The sequence below is a fragment of the Macaca mulatta genome, chromosome 5, assembly GCF_049350105.2.
Source record: "Macaca mulatta isolate MMU2019108-1 chromosome 5, T2T-MMU8v2.0, whole genome shotgun sequence".
In the NCBI taxonomy this organism is placed as follows: Eukaryota; Metazoa; Chordata; class Mammalia; order Primates; family Cercopithecidae; genus Macaca; species Macaca mulatta.
Genome location: NC_133410.1, coordinates 194,010,001 through 194,028,331, shown reverse-complemented (window position 1 = coordinate 194,028,331; position 18,331 = coordinate 194,010,001). Strand labels below are relative to the sequence as shown.

General features: G+C 39.8%; 1 protein-coding gene across 50 annotated transcripts in view; it reads left to right on the top strand.

The window, feature by feature from the left end:
• The window catches only part of SORBS2 (sorbin and SH3 domain containing 2), a 379,286-nt gene that overhangs the window by 355,686 nt on the left and 5,269 nt on the right, over positions 1-18,331 (top strand). For 45 of the 50 annotated variants that reach the window (XM_078002522.1, XM_078002520.1, XM_078002516.1 and 42 more), the window contains one exon: positions 14,523-14,572. In XM_078002522.1, coding sequence (XP_077858648.1) covers positions 14,523-14,572 — 50 coding nt within the window. Of the gene's footprint in view, positions 1-1,080; positions 1,846-3,912; positions 6,392-14,522; positions 14,573-18,331 lie in introns of those variants that run through there. The other 5 variants (XM_078002508.1, XM_078002506.1, XM_078002507.1 and 2 more) reach the window with 1 other exon arrangement.

Here is an 18,331-nt window from a genome sequence, read left to right as displayed (position 1 = left end):
AAGCTTTGAAAGAGAACGGGAGCTTAACCAGAAGTTCTCTCTCCCATCAGCATCAGATGGGCTTTTTCTATGTAAACATTTACTTTGGATTTTTTCAAACTTTGAAGCTGTAGCTATGTAAGCTCAGTTTCATTCTGATCATGGGTTCCTGTCTTTGAAACATACTTTTCAGAACTTACTCACTTAAAAATTTGTTAACATATCACCTTGCAAACATAAGTGAGAAAATTGTCAAAGTTTAAAAGATTGAGTTATACTGTAGGAAAAGAGAACACTACACACATTCAGGAAATAAAAAGACTGAACTATTAGTTTTCATTCTACATTAACATTTCTTTGGAGTCATTTATACTACTAAATCAATATCTGGAAACCTGTAATATCTTTTCAACATAGTTTAAAGTAAATAAACTATTAAATCTCTTAAGGGCCAGGCGCGGTAGCTCACGCCTGTAACCCCAGCACTTTGGGAGGCCGAGGCGGGTGGATCATGAGGTCAGGAGTTCGAGACCAGCCTTGTCAACATGATGAAACACCATCTCTACTAGAAATACAAACAATCAGCCGGGCATGGTGACGTGCGCCTGTAGTCCCAGCTACTCGGGAGGATGAGGCAGGAAAATCGCTTGAACCCAGGAGGTGGAGGTTGCAGTGAGCCAAAATCATGCCACTGCATTCCAGCCTGGGTGCCACAGTGAGACTCCATCTCAAAAAAATTTTTTTTTTAATTTTAAAAATAAAATAAAAATAAAAATAAATCTCTAAGGTTTTACTGTCCTGGTAATCTCTATATCATCTTTATCTTGTTTGACATTTAAGACCCCTTCCAAAACTAGTAGAGTTTCATTTGTGAAGTAACTTTTCTAATTAACATAAATGATTTTATGTATTTAAATTTCAGCAAAATATCTTCAAATCTAGATATCTTCTAAATGTCTTCAAATCTATGTTAAACATAAAATTATTTTCATATTCACCACCACATCTTTTCTGCATTTCTCCATCTCTATGTTTTGATGCATTATTATTATTTTCTTCGTTTATTTTTTCTTAACTTCATAATCCGTGCTCATTTCCAAGCTGGCTTCCAGTGAACCAGCCCCTCCTCCCACCCACAAAGCCTCACCTGGCTCAGATAAAGGAGCTCTTCAGAGAACTGGCCAGGGCTGGTTGTCCCTGACAGCCTCATGTCCACCAGCAAACCCTTTGGCCCCAACACCACCTCCTTTCCTGGACAACTTCTTGGGTGAATTGGAGAAGCTTGGTGCTTTAACCTTGTCTGCTGACCAAGCCAAACCAACCATCCTAGAGGACGCCATTCTGGAAATTAAGGAGGAATCTGCTGTCCTCCTCCCATTGCCCCCAGCGACTGCACCTGCCGAATCACCTTCCACTCACGCGGGTGTGGCCTCAGCTGCAGCCCAGCCTAACCATGCAGAGCCTCTTCAGGATCCCAGAACAACAACTCAGAGCAAGTTTGCAGAGTTGAGAAAAATGAGAAGGGGCTTCTCAGACCCTAAAAAGGCGCCAGAAGTCCTAGGGGATAAGTTTGTGGCCTCTGCGTGCACCAGCGTGGGTTCCTTGCCTGTACCCCTTCCCGTCATTGGAGAGGAAGATGAGGGCATCTATGAGGGGATTGTGTCAGGCATCCAGAGAGGGCTGCCAGAACCTCAGGAAGGAGACGCCTGGTGGTGTGGCCACGATGGGTCAGAGGGGACCCCATGCCTGCACATTGAAGAGGAGGAGGAGGAGGAGAAAACCGACTGCTTAAAACACCCTCTAGCCACCCCCACAGATCCTAGGATCCCCAACGAGGACAGCAATGCAGCAAAACCCAGTAATGAGGTATTTTAATTTTCCCTAATTCCTGAAGAACTAACCGGCCTTACTGTGATCAGCTGTTACAGTTAATCATATTAATAAATATCTATTTTGACACTGCCTAACAGGTTTTTTAACCAAAAACACAAACACTGTATAAGCTGGGGGTGGAGTGGGTGTTTGAAAACACACCACATTTAATTAAATGATGTAAATATGTGGTATAATTCCATTATCCCATTACTTCTTTAGGACCATAAACTTGTATTTTAAAAGTCTTTGTAATTGGTATAGTCTTTGTAATCTTCTAATATTAATGATAGCTACTAGTGGAGCTCTCACTGAGTATCAGACACTGTTGTAAAAACTCTCCATCTTTAATCATCAAACCCAGTGAGGCATGTGATGTTTTCATCCCCGCTTTAGAGAAGAGGAAACTGATGCCCAGAAATTTGTCCTATTCCAGGATGAGAAACCGTACACCATACCTTTGACATAACGGCGCTTTGCAAAAATAATAATGATAATAGTAAACAAAGACAACAGAAAAGAAAGACAGCATTTCTGTCCCCTTTCAATTTTCTAGAGAGGTCGTTCTCTTCGTGTTGACTTTACGTTGACTACTTAAAAATTGGGTACATGTTACAAAGAAACTTGAACAATGGTTTTAATCAACAAAAGCAGAAAATATCCAGAAACTTTAGCTTGCAAACCTCTCTCTTAAAACAAAAAACGAGCCTGTAATGCCAGCACTTTGAGAGGCCAAGGTGGGCGGATCACCTGAGGTCAGGAGTTTGAGATCAGCCTGGACAACATGGTGAAACCCCATTACTACCAAAAATACAAAAACTAGCCAGGCATGGTGGCACGTGCCTATAATCCCAGCTACTCGGGAGGCTGAGGCAGGAGAATTGCTTGAACCCGGGAGGAGGAGGTTGTAGTGAGCTGAGATCATGCCAGTGCACTCCAGCCTGGATGACAGAGTGAGACTCCATCTCAAAAAAAGAAACTTGAGGCCGGGTGCGGTGGCTCACACCTGTAATCCCAGCACTTTGGGAGGCCAAAGCTGGTGGATCATCTGAGGTCAGGAGTTGGAGACCAGCCTGACCAACATGGTGAAACCCCATCTCTACTGAAAATACAAAAATTAGCCAGGCATGGTGTTGGGTGTCTATAATCCCAGCTCCTCGGGAGGCTGAGGCAGGAGAACTGCTTCAAACCGGGAGGCGGAGGTTGCTGTGAACTGAAATTGTGCCGTTGCACTCTGTCCTGGGCAACAAGAGCAAAACTCCATTTCAAAAATAAAAAGAAAGAAACTTGATCCCTCAAATGTACCCTGTGAATTAAGAAGCAAGTATAATGACTGGCAATTATGGAAATTATGAAATAATAGAGAGGATGGTTCCTATGATGCCACTATCCCAGTCAAATTCTTTCATGGTTCCTCTATTTCAAAATAACCTGGCCATGCCTGCCTTTGTGTAAAACAAACACCTTATTTAATAACAGATAGATAATTCATTGCAATGAGTCAAACGTGTCTCCACATCGATTATTTCAGTAACAAATCTTCCTTCCAATTCAGTCCATTTGAAGGTGTGATTAGATGCATGGCTTTGCTGACGGGCGGTGCTCTTTGCTGCAGACAGTCCCCTAGGCCGGCTCGTCCCAGCCCCAGCTCACACCCTGCATGTGGGGCCACCGCTTCCCCAGCTTTGTGACAAACTGACTATTGATAGTTGACAACCTACTTTACACACAAGTTACCATCGTTGCAGGGTTTTATACTTTTTTCCTTCACTTTTAGAAGGAGCCATCATATAAACGTATGATAAAATGATAGAATGTAGGTGTTTCTCTCTCCAGCTACCCACATCCGAAAAATTACACTGATCATACCCACTGGGGATTTTGGATCAAATTCAAAAGAGGAAGTTAGTGGTTTCAAAGCAAAAAAACTGTCATAAATATAACTTCCCAAGGTTATTGGTAACTTTAAAATGATCGAAGTTGAGAGGATGTTCTGTAAAGACCATGTAACCTCGTTCTGAGACAAGCATAATCGCCTCTTATCTTTCCTCGATATTGAAGCCGCCGTCATTTTCTTCGGGAGAGCGAGCAACCACCCCCTTTCCCAGCCAGCTGCTTTCCTCCCCTCCATTTCATGCTCTCTTCGCCTCTGTTTCTGACCTGGACTCTACACTTTCTCAGCCCTGCTCACCTCCTCTCCTCCCTAAATATTCTTATCAACAGGAGATCAACCCACCAAAATTAAAGGTAACTGCATCTTGAGTGTGGTTTATTGCATGTCTTCAATGAGCTTAATTAGTAAGATGTATGCACTCAGATTTGCGCCCTCTCACAAGACCTACGAAGTTATATGAATACTGATTGCTAACGTTTAACATCATTGGCATGGCCTCTATCCAAACATTTAAAAGATATATTTGCATAGCAGCTATAGCCAGATTGAGGAGAAAAACAAAGTAAAATTTATATCCACATAAAAAGTAATGATTAGATTTGTTTTAGTTAACCATCAGCATCAGAACCATCACATTCAAAGGCATCTCAGCTCAGTGCCTGTCATTCTCCATCACCTCTCAGTGGACTCACTGTCTCCCTTCATTTCCCACCCATCGGCAGGTTCGGCAGAGCCTGGAGACAGGATGATCTTTGTCATTGACTGTCTTGAACCTTGTTCCTCCACAAAAGTGACGTAAATTCATGAGGAGGTGGGAAGGATCGCCCTTTCGTAGCACTGCACAAAGCATCCATCTCTGAGACTTGCAGGCTGACAGTTCCGCTGGTATTTTACCTAAAGACACCATTTAAAAAAATTATTTTAACAAAATTAATGACTGGCCTTGGAAAGAGATTTAATGACAACCACAGCATGAAATTTGTCCATCACTGAAATGTGTTCGGAATGATCCTAAAACATGTTCCTTTGGAAAAAAGGTGACAGACGTCAAATAATAACTCACCCTCACATTCAATCTTTTGAATTGAAAGTAAAAATTTAGGACTCTGATACAGCTAAGGTTCTGTATTAGGAAGTGCCATTTATGCAATCGCAAAATCACTGTCACCAAACCCATTCGCTGACATAGTCTGTCTACGTGCTCCTGTTAGGCGTGAAAGGAACTTTGTAAAAAATGAAACACTTTAATTGCTTTTTGTTCTTTGAGGTTTTTTTCTTAGCTGGCAGAAAATAATTAGGAAATGTTTTAAATAATGCCACTTTATATGATGCCTAAGGCTAAGAATTTCTCTTCTTTCCTCTTCTTTCCGTGGTTTTATTTTTAAGACCAAGGTATTTATTTCTTGTCTTTTTTTTAACTTGTTCTTCGATTTTTAAGCTTAATCAGTAAGAGGGAAAATAGCCTTAGAATCTGAGTTATCTAATTTAGAAAGATGGAGGACGCACCATTGTAGCATCAGGACAAAGCTAGAATTTAAAAAGGTTTACTCTTCTGCAAGATCCAAATTCTTGTCCTATATTCTTTAGGTTTCAGTTGTTTGCAGAATGACATGAGAGAATGGAGGTATTCACAATAACTATGTTTTAAAAGAATATTTTAATAACCACACGAAATACTTCTAACTCCTGCAAATCCAAGTGGTTTTTCTCTATTTTATCTCCTATTTAGGAGCAAATCTTGATTTTTGAATCTCCCACTGAGTTTTTTTAAACCTTATAAATCTGTTTTGTAGTCATTGAAAGAATATATTCACTGAAGTTATTTGTGCTCGTAAATTTAAGTACAAATGAATCAACTCGAAATTTTAGGCCATTATAGTTTAATTTCGCATCCGACCCAGTTACTGTGCCAGTCTGAGTCTGAAGCCTTTTTATTTCTTCCATTTCAAGAATGCTGATGCTCATTGTAAAGAAAAGAAATAACCTAGTACTGAAAGCAAAGAGAAAATAAACTTTTAGTAATGTTTTAATAGACATAGTGTAGCATGCATGAAATCATTGTAATAACATTTTTATCAACCCCTGTCAACCATTGTTTGGTTAAGTCAGTGCAATTTCATTCTTGTAAAGTGTTTTCCAAGACAATGAAAATCTCCATAAAAGTAAATGCAATCCAAAATCTTCCATAAACGTAAAAGTTACTACCACTTTATAGATTACAGATGACTGAAAGATACATAAATTATGTTTAATGTGTAAATCTGAATCCAATATCTCCCCTAGTCTTTTGAGCATCTGCTTTTAAAATAATGATTTTTTATAACAAAAAGTAGTATAAATTGGCCGGGCACGGTGGCTCACGCCTATAATCCCAGCACTTTGAGAGGCCGAGGTGGGTGGATCACAAAGTCAGGAGTTCAAGACCAGTCTTGCCAAGATGGTGAAACCCCATCTCTACTAAAAATACAAAAATGAGCCAGGTGTGGTGACAGGTGCCTGTAACCCCAGCTACTTGGAAGGCTGAGGCAGTGAATTGCTTGAACCCGGGATTCAACTGGTTCCACTGCACTCCACTGCACTCCACTGCACTCCAGCCTGGCGACAGAGCGAGACTCCATCTCAAAAAAAAAAAAAAAAAAAAAAAAGTATAAATCTCAGCCTCTCTATAAGCCGAGACTCCATTTCCATCCAAGAGACTATTTTGCAAGAGACTTGCCGCATGTGGCCTCAAGCTGCAGCGGAAGCTCTATGAGGAGAGTGAGAGGCTCTTCCTCGGGTTTCTTCCAAGTAACTCGGTGGTTGTGGTCCCACAAGGAAGTCTCATCACCCTAAAGCAATCCCGTCAGACGGGGATCCCTGGGGCACAGTTTTCAACATGAAATCAGCCCCTGATTGTTCCTAATATGTTCCCGTGCTCTTTCCAGCTGTTATTATCCACATCATTCTAACAGCTAAATGGGTTTTTTTTTTTTTCTCTAAGAGCTCTGATATGTATTGAACCCCTGATTAGTCAAGACTGGGGTAGGCACAGTCCCAGAAAACTCAAAATAATTGTAGCTTAAACTAGGTAGAAATATGTTGCTCTTACACATAAATGAAGGGACTGGTATGGTGGCCCCACAGTCATCAGAGGACCCAGGAGGTTCCATTTGATGTTGGCTCATCGCCATCCTCAGAGAGAAGCTTCCACTACGGGTCCCAGGTGGCAGCTCGAGCAGTTCCCTTCTCACATGAACCAACAGGAAGGAGAAAAGATGGGAGATTACACCTTCTGCCTTGAAGGCCATGTCCCAGAAATTGCATATATCCCCTCAGTCCTAGCTTACGACATGAGCACATCCAGCTACAACTCAGGAAATGTGGTCTTTATCCAGAATGGCCTCATTACTGAGGACCAAGAAGAGAATGGGTTTGGAGAGCATCAAGCATTGTCTGCCATGACGCTTAAGCAACAGTGCCAAACACATTTCATCTCCAGAGGCTGGGGATCTGAGGTCAATCATTACTGAGAATTAGGAAAACTTTTCTAAATGAGAGTTGAGAAAACCACATGCTTTTATTTAAGCATGTTTTATTCCTCCTAAAGTTCTCTTAAGCCAGATCAAATACCAGGCAGTGCACTGCCAGATCCCGTCCGCTATTGGAAGGAAAATAAAACCTACACACAAGGAGGTCAGGTTACTCACTGTCATATGAAAGATCTTACTCTGAAAAGAAAAACACCGAAACAGGCCAGCCCGCAGGCTGGGCACTTCAGTATTTCATCATATTTCACCATGTTTCCCCCCAAAAAGGCCTTACTTTCTTCTGATGTGTTTGCTAGAAAATTTTGCCTCCAACAAATGTCTGATACAGTCCATGAAATTTGATGGGCATTAGGCCAAATTCTCCTGTATCTCACCCTGCATCCCTTCAATAAGCATGAAAAAGCAGGTCAGGTTTGAGAGCATCTTGAACCCAATTGCTAAGCATTCTATGAAAGACATAACATTCCTTGGCTGGGCGCAGTGGCTCATACCTGTAATGCTAGCACTTTGGGAGGCCGAGGCGGGCAGATCACTTGAGTTCAGAAGTTTGAGACCAGCCTGACCAACATGACCAACATTGTCTCTAATAAAGATACAAAAATTAGCCGGGCATGGTGGCGGGTGCCTGTAATCCCAGGTACTCGGAAGGCTGAGACGAGAATCACTTGAACCCAGGGAAATGGAGGTTGCAGTGAACTGAGACTGTGCCATTGCACTCCAGCCTGGGCAATAGAGCCAGATTCCATCTCAAAAAAAAAAAAAAAAGTGTGTGTGTATGTGTGTGTGTGTGTGTGTGTATGTGTATATACATATATATATATATATATATATATATATATATATATATAGCATTTCTAATATGTTCTTAGCCTCTTGCCTATGCCAACTTTCCTCTATGAACCTTTTTCTGCCGTGCCTGTGGGTCCCATGTTAAGACAGCAGCTGGTGCCTGCGGTGTGGAAACTGTATAAGCAGCTGGAGGAGCTGTTGACCCTCCCTGCTCTGCCATTGTTCCTCATGTCAGGAGTTTGACATGCTGTGTGTGCATGGAACAAGCACGCCAGGAAAGCGCCTCCTGAAGGCTGTGTGATGAAGATGAGAACTAACTAACTTCTTATACATTTTCCAGGCTGACCTAAAAAGCGAGACATGTGTCCTGGGTAAGCCTCCTCGCAGCCCAGTGATGTCTAGGAGATTCTGCGGCTCGCCTGTCAGAGGGCTCAGCGCTCCCCACAGGGTAGGGTCAGCGCACCCCCACCTCGTGGCAGGCATCCTGGCCACCCCCACCTCGGGGGTTGGCTCTTCCTCAGTTGTCTTGGCTGTGAACTGGCCTTAAAGTAAGTCTGGAGACACCCTGGAGATGAAGTGGCCACCTGGTGATGTGCTTCCCTTTTAGGTGTGTGGGAAGTTTCCAAAATCCACAAAGACATGGTCAGAGTCTCTGCTCTACAGATAAGGGTGTCGTGTGTGTTGTGGTCTACATCTGTCTCATGGTTCTACACTAAATCACTGCTTTCTAGTCACCATTTCTCCTGCAAAGAACAAAACTGTTGCCAAGAATATACAGAGCTGGACTCACACACTTCCGGCCATGTTTGCTTCTGTGTCATTCAATTTGGATTTTTTAAAATCCATGATTCTTGTCTAACGTCTTCTTTTCTGTGGTGATGTGCACTACATTCTCTCAGTCTGCCTTTCTCCCCAGACTGCTCCCTGGATTCTATCCACTTCCCATTTCTTGCCAGCTTTGATTGAACTTAAAGGTCAGATTACTTTCCCTTAGCTACTTAGTTCTGCAATATCTACAGTACTTTAAAATACATGGACTCTAAACGGTACTTACTATCAATTCTACGGAATGCAGCCAAGGAGTTCGGAAATTTTCATCTGGACATAAGTCAGGATTCCTTTCCTCATTTCTGTTTTAATGGACCCTGATTCAACCTTAACTGGTCTATCACACAGCTATGCTTTGCATTTCAAGTTCTCAAGGGCTTGATTTCAAAGAAGCCTTCATTTTTCGTTTCTAAAAAAAAGTAGATATTATTCTGCATTTATGCCACTTTGTGCTTTTTGCATTGCATAGGAAGACCTCCTTTTGTTGCTGAGGCAGAGTTTTGTGTTGTCATAGAGAGAGGAATGCCAGTTTGTAGAGACTCTTACACTCCCCCTAATGGCCTCCAGAGCCAAAGCAAAATAAGCTTCTTTGCAATGAAGAGCACCCATCTATAAATTTCCTATGGGTCCATGAGATGCTATGCTTTCGTTCCCCTTTGGATTTTGTGTGTGTGTGTGTGTGTGTGTGTGTGATTTTTACATTATGTATTTGTATGTCAGATTACGCGTGTTTGTGTGAACCATAAATATTCTATTTTTTAGATTTGTGCAAAGTTGTGTTTTACCTTCATAATTTAAGAAGGAAAAATAAGCCTCTCTAAACATAAATGTGGTATTATTAGGAGAATTTCATCTAATTCTAGTTGGCAAGTACAACTAATATTTTATGAAAGAAATGACAAAACACTTCAGCACTGCTTATATTGCTTTCAGAGATTTTTCTGCATTCGTGTTTAAAGTAACAGTCAATCCTAATTTAAGAATTATTTGATACTAAATATAGCTAATCCTCCAGAGATAACTGCAGAAGCTTTGATAAATTAGACAGCTTTTCAACAGACTGTAGCTCACTAAGATAGGAAAGTATATATTTTACTGATGTTACAGACTCCATGATATTTCAAACCAGCTTCCTTATGAACAGTAACTTGTGATTGGTTCTAGCTTTGGAAATTAGCATGTGTTTAAAACTTGTCTCTTTTGTATCTGTTTTTGACAACATTAAAAAATAGCTACAGAAAAAAACTTACATATTTAGGGCTGCAGAAAAAAAAATACATATTTAAGATACCAAGAAAACAGCAGCATGCTTCATTGGATTTTCTGTTATTCTACTCTTAAGATTCATCAAGGAAATATAAGCGTAATATAATTCTTGCTCAAAATGTCCAACACCATGATTATAATGTGTCAGTTGAAAGCCATCTTTCTAGGTTCAGCTGATGGAAGCCTCTCTGAATGTCACAAATGTATATCGTTGTATATTTATCTTAAAACTGCTAAGAAGTTAAGAGAAATGGAAATGCCTGCACAGATAGTCAAAATAGAAATGGACACGGACCAAAAATGCTGGTGGCTTACAAGGGATTCTTTCTCAAGAATGTAAAACGTGGGATGGGAAGAACATGGTTAGAAAAACAGATGACTATCTATTCCACGTCACTCTGTGGCCTTTAAAATAGGCTTTTAAAATGAATCCCGCCTTGGGAACTTGGATAAAAAGGGGCGGATAAAGCAGGATAAAGCAGAAACAACTCTCAGCTTGTTGCTGCCACTGCTCACCACTAGGTGGCAACAGAGTGCAGATGCATTACAAGTCTTTCCTTAAGGGACTTGCCCATTTGCATGACACCGCCATGGGGAAAAGGCAAAAGATTGTCTCCTCAGATAATCTATTTACATAACCTTATAGGACATTTGCACCTACCTCAGCGTCAACATTAAGAGGCTGATTTTAGCCAAGGTAGGCCGAGTAGTCCAGCATAGTAATCTTTCATGCAGTGAAGAGTGCACATCAAAATTACCATTTTGTTTCTTTTTGTTGTTGTTTTTTTACCTATTTGTCATATTAAGAAATTATCCAGTATCTTTGGGGTTTTGATTTACTAATCTGCAAAATGGAGTTGAATTGTAGCCATTTTTTTACATGACCGAGACACATGAGCATTAACCAGTCAGTGTCAGTGTCCCAGCTCTCTGTATAAAGCTGATGATGGACACCTTTACACAGCAGAGGAAATATATCTGTGGAAATATGTGTCCTTCATGGAATCCCTGAGGGGACCCGATTAACCATCATCTTGTCCAACTCATTGATTTCAGAGATAGGGGAGTTGAGGCATCCCCAAGGTTACATGGTGGTTAACGCCCAAAACAGAAGGACGCAGATGAGCTGACATAGATGACTGTTCGTGCTACTCATTCCCTACTAGTCACATGCTTTAAAAATAAACTATTTCAAGTACTGTCATTGGTCAGCTTTCCTCAGAACTGTCTCCTGGTTATCCACATTAACATGGAGGTGATTCTTGTTAAAGGCAAGCTTTGAAAAGTTCTAAAACTCGCCGTTGTAAGACACACACAACTTCTCTGCTAAGAGAAGTCTTGATTGAGTCTGGCCTCAGGATGTGAACAGTATAGAAAACTGATGATTTGTGGCTAAAACGAGGCGCAGGGTTTGAAAGATATGAAGGAAGGGAAAAGAGATATTGGGAAACAGGTAAAAGCAAGGACGGGGGCCGGGCGCGATGGCTCACGCTGTAATCCCAGCATTTTGGGAGGCCGAGACGGGCGGATCACAAGGTCAGGAGATCGAGACCATCCTGGCTAACATGGTGAAACCCTGTCTCTACTAAAAAATACAAAAATTAGCCAGGCATGGTGGTGCATATAAAAATAGTCCCAGCTATTCAGGAGGTTGAGGCGGGAGAATCGCTTGAACCCTGGAGGCAGAGGTTGCAGTGAGCCAAAATCACGCCACTGAACTCTAGCCTGCTGACAGAGCGAGACTCCATCTCAAAAAAAAAAAAAAAAAGCAAGGACAGTGCTGGCTGCCACATACGAACATACGTTCTCCAGCCATGGACGTGGGATCCAGGAAGCTGCACGTTTGCAGCAATCACCAAATTTTCATAATGGTCAAGGGGACAGTTCGTTTAAATGATTGATGAGGTGGGTTGAGTTAAAGGAATTAAACTAGTAGAATTATAATGATGATAACTAAAAAGGGATGTACAGACTTTAAAAGTTTATTGTTTTATATTAATGAACAATATGATTTTTAAAGTAGTATTCACATTTTAACAAAAGAGCAATGAAATGAAACTAACCAGTTTTACAAAGCATTGGATATCGTGATGTAGAAGTTTAAACTTTTACTCAATTTTAAAATATTAAAATGGTTTGAATGTGTGAAAACAGGGATACCAATTTTAGAGCATAATGAAATATACTTTACACAACATTTTCTCTTAAGACAAGGATAAACAATATTTCCTTATTCATAACTTTTTTACGCACTGCAGATGGTGCTGATCGTTTCGAGGAAAGAGTCGTAGCGATCTTGGTATGTGATATGCAGTGTGGCATATTAGACGTTTTCAAGTTACTTTTGAGAACAGTATTTTTCAGTGACTAACATGTACATTCTCAAAATCATGTGGCTTTAATGCATACTCTTTGGCCAGAAATTTTACTCCTGGGAATATATTCTAAAAAATGGTTCAAAAGCAGAAAATAGCTCTTTGCATAAGAAAATGTGTATAGCATTGCTACTTATGATAGTGAGAAAAAAGACTAGACCAATTCTAACTTCAAAACAAACAAAAAAAAGAGATGAATGGTTAAGAAAACTATGATATGTAGACACATGTGGGAGACCATTATTCTGCAGGCATTTAAAATGAGAAAGAAGACTGAGAAAAAAAAAAGACTGGGAAATTATTACAAAATACTATTAGTGGCAATTGATGTATACAAATCTTACTTCTGCATAACAGTTTTATACATATATAAAGTTTTATTAGATTGGAAGAGAACTTGAAATAGGTAATATGATACAAGCTTATCAATGACTTACAATTACCATCTTATATATTTAAATTGATTTAATAATATCTTGAATTAAATGATCTTAAGATGGCTGGAAAATTGGTTAGTCATAATTTTTCTTAAAATATGAATATCTTCCAATTTTAATAATAGATACATCATTAGTAGTCTTATATTGATTTACAGGAGTAAACTATTTCACACTCTTAAGTCATACTTGTGTCTAGTAATTCTTACACGTTCTAGTTTTAAATATTCTATCCACAGACTGTTGAGTGAAATTTCTAAGAACACTGTTAATAAAGGTTTCCAATTAACAGAATCAAAGCTTACAGTTTTAGTACTGTGAGTACCTAGTCTTATGCTAGATAGACAAGTAGGATAGAAAGGGGGTGGATAAAGAATTTAGGAAGTGGGTGAATCATTGACTCATAGACTGAGAGGAACCTCAGAGTTATCCATCCGAGCTTGGACCAGTGGGATTTCTACAGACAATTTGCAGGAAGAGATTTCAGCCTATCAGTAATCCACTCATAACTATGGAAATCTAAGAGCTGGCCCAATGTCTAAGGACGTGGATCTAATAGCTAATTCAGTAGTCATCAAACAGTCACTTATATAAGTGCCATGCAAATTCTGATTTTACCCTGTAGCTATCATTTAGAAGCGAGTGTTTTTGAAATGTATTATGAGTGATTTGTATGCATTTCTCCCCTAAAAGGTAAAGTTTAGGTAGTCAATATAAATTACACTGAGTTTATATATTCAACAAACGTGTTAACTTTCATTCATTGAAAATATTAATGTGGGTATATGGGATGCTAAGGCTTGTCATTTCCAATATTATAAGTATCTATTACAGATACTGGTCTTGATGCTTAGTTTAAAAAGAAAAGAAACTCTTTCGAGAGTTCAGTGCACTGGAAATTTCTACCAATGTTTCTCTTCTAAGGTAAAATGTTACATGTTACCCGGATATTGTTCGTTGCATTCCAAAGTTCTGTTTTCTCTTTTTAAAAATGCATGTGTTTTCTCCACATTGAGAACAGAGAATGTTAATTCAGATGTAGCATGGGATGTCTGCCTATTGATATTTTCCTCTGTGCTGTATGTGAAAATGTTGTCTGTGAAGGAGAGGTTGACAGAATGAATGTGGATACTTTGCTGTGAAACTAAATGTGGTTTATTTTCTGCTTGTTTGAGAAAACGCTGAAGAATAAGGTTGTATGAAGGTGTCTATATTTCCTATTCTAGTGGTTTGCTGTCTATGTTCTTACCTTATTCCTGGCCTTTGAAAAATCAATGGGACCAAACCCTGGCTTTTCCTTAAAGCTTGAGCAGACTAGATTGTAGACATGTTCAAAACATTTGACCTTGGTTATTTTGCTTTAATTTGAAGCTCCCTTTAAATATTTTAATTATTAATCCTGCAGAAACCCTTTATTTGGTTTTTTTTTTCTTCCTCTTGGTTTTTTACAACAGGAAATATTAAATGTCAAGAAAAGTACCATGCCATTATCCAAATTATCTTTTAATTAGTACCAGTTTAAACATTGATTACATTGAAAATCATTTCATTTCAGCCACAGCGTCCTGTGTTTACTCATGAAAATATTCAAGGTGGGGGGGAACCGTAAGTATTCTTCTTATCTTCTAAATTCGAGACTAACCTTGACCCACAAAATGGACAACTGTACCAAAATGTAAGATGTATGGCTTTGCAAGTGAAAGATCAAAGTAACTAACATGAGGCCTCCTAAATTACAAGAAATTATAATCGTCTCTCCATCGTTTATGACAGTGATCAGAAACTATTATTAAAAGAACCCATAGTTCTCTGAGATTTTAACTGATGCGCTAGGAAAAGTTTCCAATGCTTCAGTGATTCCTGAGATGGACAACTCTTGTCTCCGTCTCTGCTCTGCTGGCTGTGTAACAAGTAACTAGGAGCTTCAAAGACATACAGAACATGTTCTAACCTTACATCTACACCCCCTGGGCGACTGTAAAAGTGGACCTAAGTGTAAAAAAGACCTAAAGTGATCATTCTGTCATTCCAAAGTGACATGCTTAGAAGGGTCATTTGAAAATGGCAGTAGTAAAACACTCACTCTTACTCAGTTACATGCTACTACTTCCACGGCACCAGGAAAACGCCTTTTCAAACTTTCCTTTCAAATTCCTTCTCCTTTCTGATACATGAGTTAAATCAGCCTGAAGGTGTCACACGTTGTCTTGAAGATTCTCTCTGTGTGTTTCTTTTTCGGGCCCATTTTGTCCCTGAGAGACGTTCAGGAGTTAACAACTTCCTGTTGGCCTCTGCCCGTGTACTGTGAGCCAAGAGCGACACCCCTGGGAAGGCTCACTCATGGACCTAACCCTTGTCCCCCGTGTCTGAGCACACACTGGGGATCCTGACCCACTGCCCACACTCTGGAGCAGAACAGGCTACCAACAGCCTCCTCGCTGAGGCAGATCCTGGCATGTGGTCTGGTTCCTTTATCACCATCAAGTCCTTCCTTGCTCCTCACAGACCTGAAACTTAGCACGAAGCATCTCCGGATGAGACTGGCTCTCACAGAGTGCAGCCAGAAAGGTGTTCTTATTGAGGGAAAGTCTGTATTTTGGAAAGAACAGGTTAGCAGTGATAATCATTTAAAATCTCACTTAAGGTTAGGTGCAGTCACTATGCCTATGATCCCAGCACTTTGAAAGGCCAAAGCCCAGGAGTTCAAGACCAGCCTGGACAACATAGCAAAACACCGTCTCTACAAAAATAAAAATAAAAAGTTAGTCAGGCGTGATGGCCTGCGCCTGTACTCCCAGCTGCTCAGTAGGCTGAGGTGGGAAGATCACTTGAGCCAGGGAGGTTAAGGCTACAATGACCCACGATTATGGCCCTGCACTCCAGCCTGGGCAACAGAGCAAGACCATGTCTCAAACAAACAAACAAACAAAAAGATCGCTTAATTAGAAAACACTAAATACGACTTGTAATTCTAAAGCTTTGTTTGTTCTCTTATTTACCCAAATGATGATAAGATCACATTATAAAAAATAAATTCCAGCGCTGTGTAGGTTTATTGCATTACCAACATGTTATATTAAACCGCTTTTAAAGTGTCTGTGAATGAAAGATACGTTACATTTTCAAAGTCCTGATTTGTACGTTAGAAAACATTGTTTATTAAATTGATATTTGATTATAGCCCGAATTAGTGGGATTTTAGGGTGTTGCTTAGTTGCTGTCATTTAAAAATAAGTTTTGAGCAAAAGTAGGAACATAGTGTTATGTCACTACAATTCAGAGCTTCAGTGAAATATGTTCTAGAAAACGTTGCAAGTTAGAGAGGGCTTCCAGTCTGGCTCAGCATTTCCGGTTTAAAAGACACCTTTCTTTTTGAGGCATCCTTACCCCACCACCGTCATTCACCTCACCAACACATCTTTCAGAACAGCATTTGTTCACATTGGATTCAACTTCATTTCCTGTTGTGCGGCACTGACTCTGAAAGCCAGTAGAGGCAGGAGGATTTCCTGAAGGTGTGTTTGTGTTTCCATAAAACTCCGTGGCTTTTCTTTTGTTTTGTTTTTGTTTTTGTGGACTAATTAAACCAGAATGGTAAATAAACGTGGACAAACACACTGGCTTTCATCGAACACAAATGAAGCAGGAGTCCATGCCAATTTTGTTGCGTTAGCTCTGAGACCTTGAGATTCTTTCCGGCAGCTGCGGTTTGCAGCCTTAGGTCACCGGTCTCCATAAGTGGTTGGAGATGAGCCTGGGCAGGATTCAAGCCTGAGAAGCTCAATAAAAGAATCAGTTTCCCCAAAGTGAGAAGTGTTGTGTATATCCACCAACACAGCAGCCCAGGAACGACCACCCTCTCTCAAATGTGAAATTAGAAAAGGGACTGTGAACTTTCCACACAGATACACAAAAGAAACCACCCGTTCACCTGAGCAGCCTCCAAATCAAATTCTTAACACAAACAACAGAATAAATGGACTACCCCTACTCAAGCTGGCCACATGCAAACATCCCAGTCAGGTGACGTTTGTGTATTACACACCTGCTTGTCTTTTTGGCCACTGCCCTGGGATGCTAGCTGCCTTTCTCTGCCCTTCCCCATAATCACAAACCCCTCTCTCAAGAAAAGGCCTCAGAAGCCCATACTCAAAAGAATGTGAGTGGCTATAAGGTCTACTGGAAGGATGAAGTTTTAACAGTGGACGAAGCCTCTAATGTTGACATTTCAGGCTTTGGTGCCAGGCCAGGGAAAACAGTATTTTCTAGGGGATGGTGCTGGGCACCCCCTGAAATCAACTCTATCCAGCTCCCCCAATCCAAATGGTGGATGAACTGGGGGGAAGCCAGTGGGTCACTGTTGCTTATTAATGACATAAGGTTTGCGTTTAAATGATAGAATAGTTTTGTTCTACCAAAATATTATTTTCTGACTCATAAAGTAATTAAAAATAAATCATTCTTGTTCCGGAGCAGTCGTCAAGATTATCAACTTTTTAAAGTTGGCATGAAAAAATCTAAAATGCCCTAGAATGTGGTTATTATTTTCTCACATTAGCAGAATGACATCGCTGTTACAAAAAGCAGCAGAAACAAATTCCTGATTTTTAAAAGTCTCGCTCACAGTACTGGTAATATTTTAGTACTATTATGAAGAAGTTTTCGTGCTAACTGCCTATCAAATTCTTCATGACCTTCTCAGCTACAGTAATTTCTGCCTTCATTTTCCAAAAACACCAGTCCATGTTACTATTCATTATAATGCATGGTGTTTTCTTACCACAAATTCAGTGTCTGAATTCATTATTGATCAATTTCTCCACAGTATATGCTGTCAAAGAATTCAGTCAGGGAAAGGAAAGTGGTAGCATTCTATAAATAATTCTTTTTTATATAAAATTATTTCAAGAGAGAGTTTGAAAATCAAATACAATTTTTCTGGGACTCATTTTAAAAAGAGACTTATGTCTATAATCTGCTTGAAATTGACTCAGTAATAACTGCTCATAGAATACATCTACTCAACTTCATAGGCTAATTACATCAAATTTTCCAACTCTCAGAAAATACTGATCTAAACTATAACATTAAACTGATCTAAAGAATTCCTCCTGGAAAAAAATAATAATTTTCCTTTGTATAGTAATTCAAATAGAGTGATTTAAAAGACAAGTCTGAGACATTTCGTCTATCTCCATTTAGAACCTTTGAAAATTCAATTCTCAAGCCCCCATTATTTGCTTCTGATTATGGCTAGCTAAAATTGTGATTCCTTCTTGTTTTTAAACAGTTAAATAATACAAATATCTCTTATTTTATATTTTGTACTATAATGTCTGAATGATAGACTTTAGATGGCTGGAC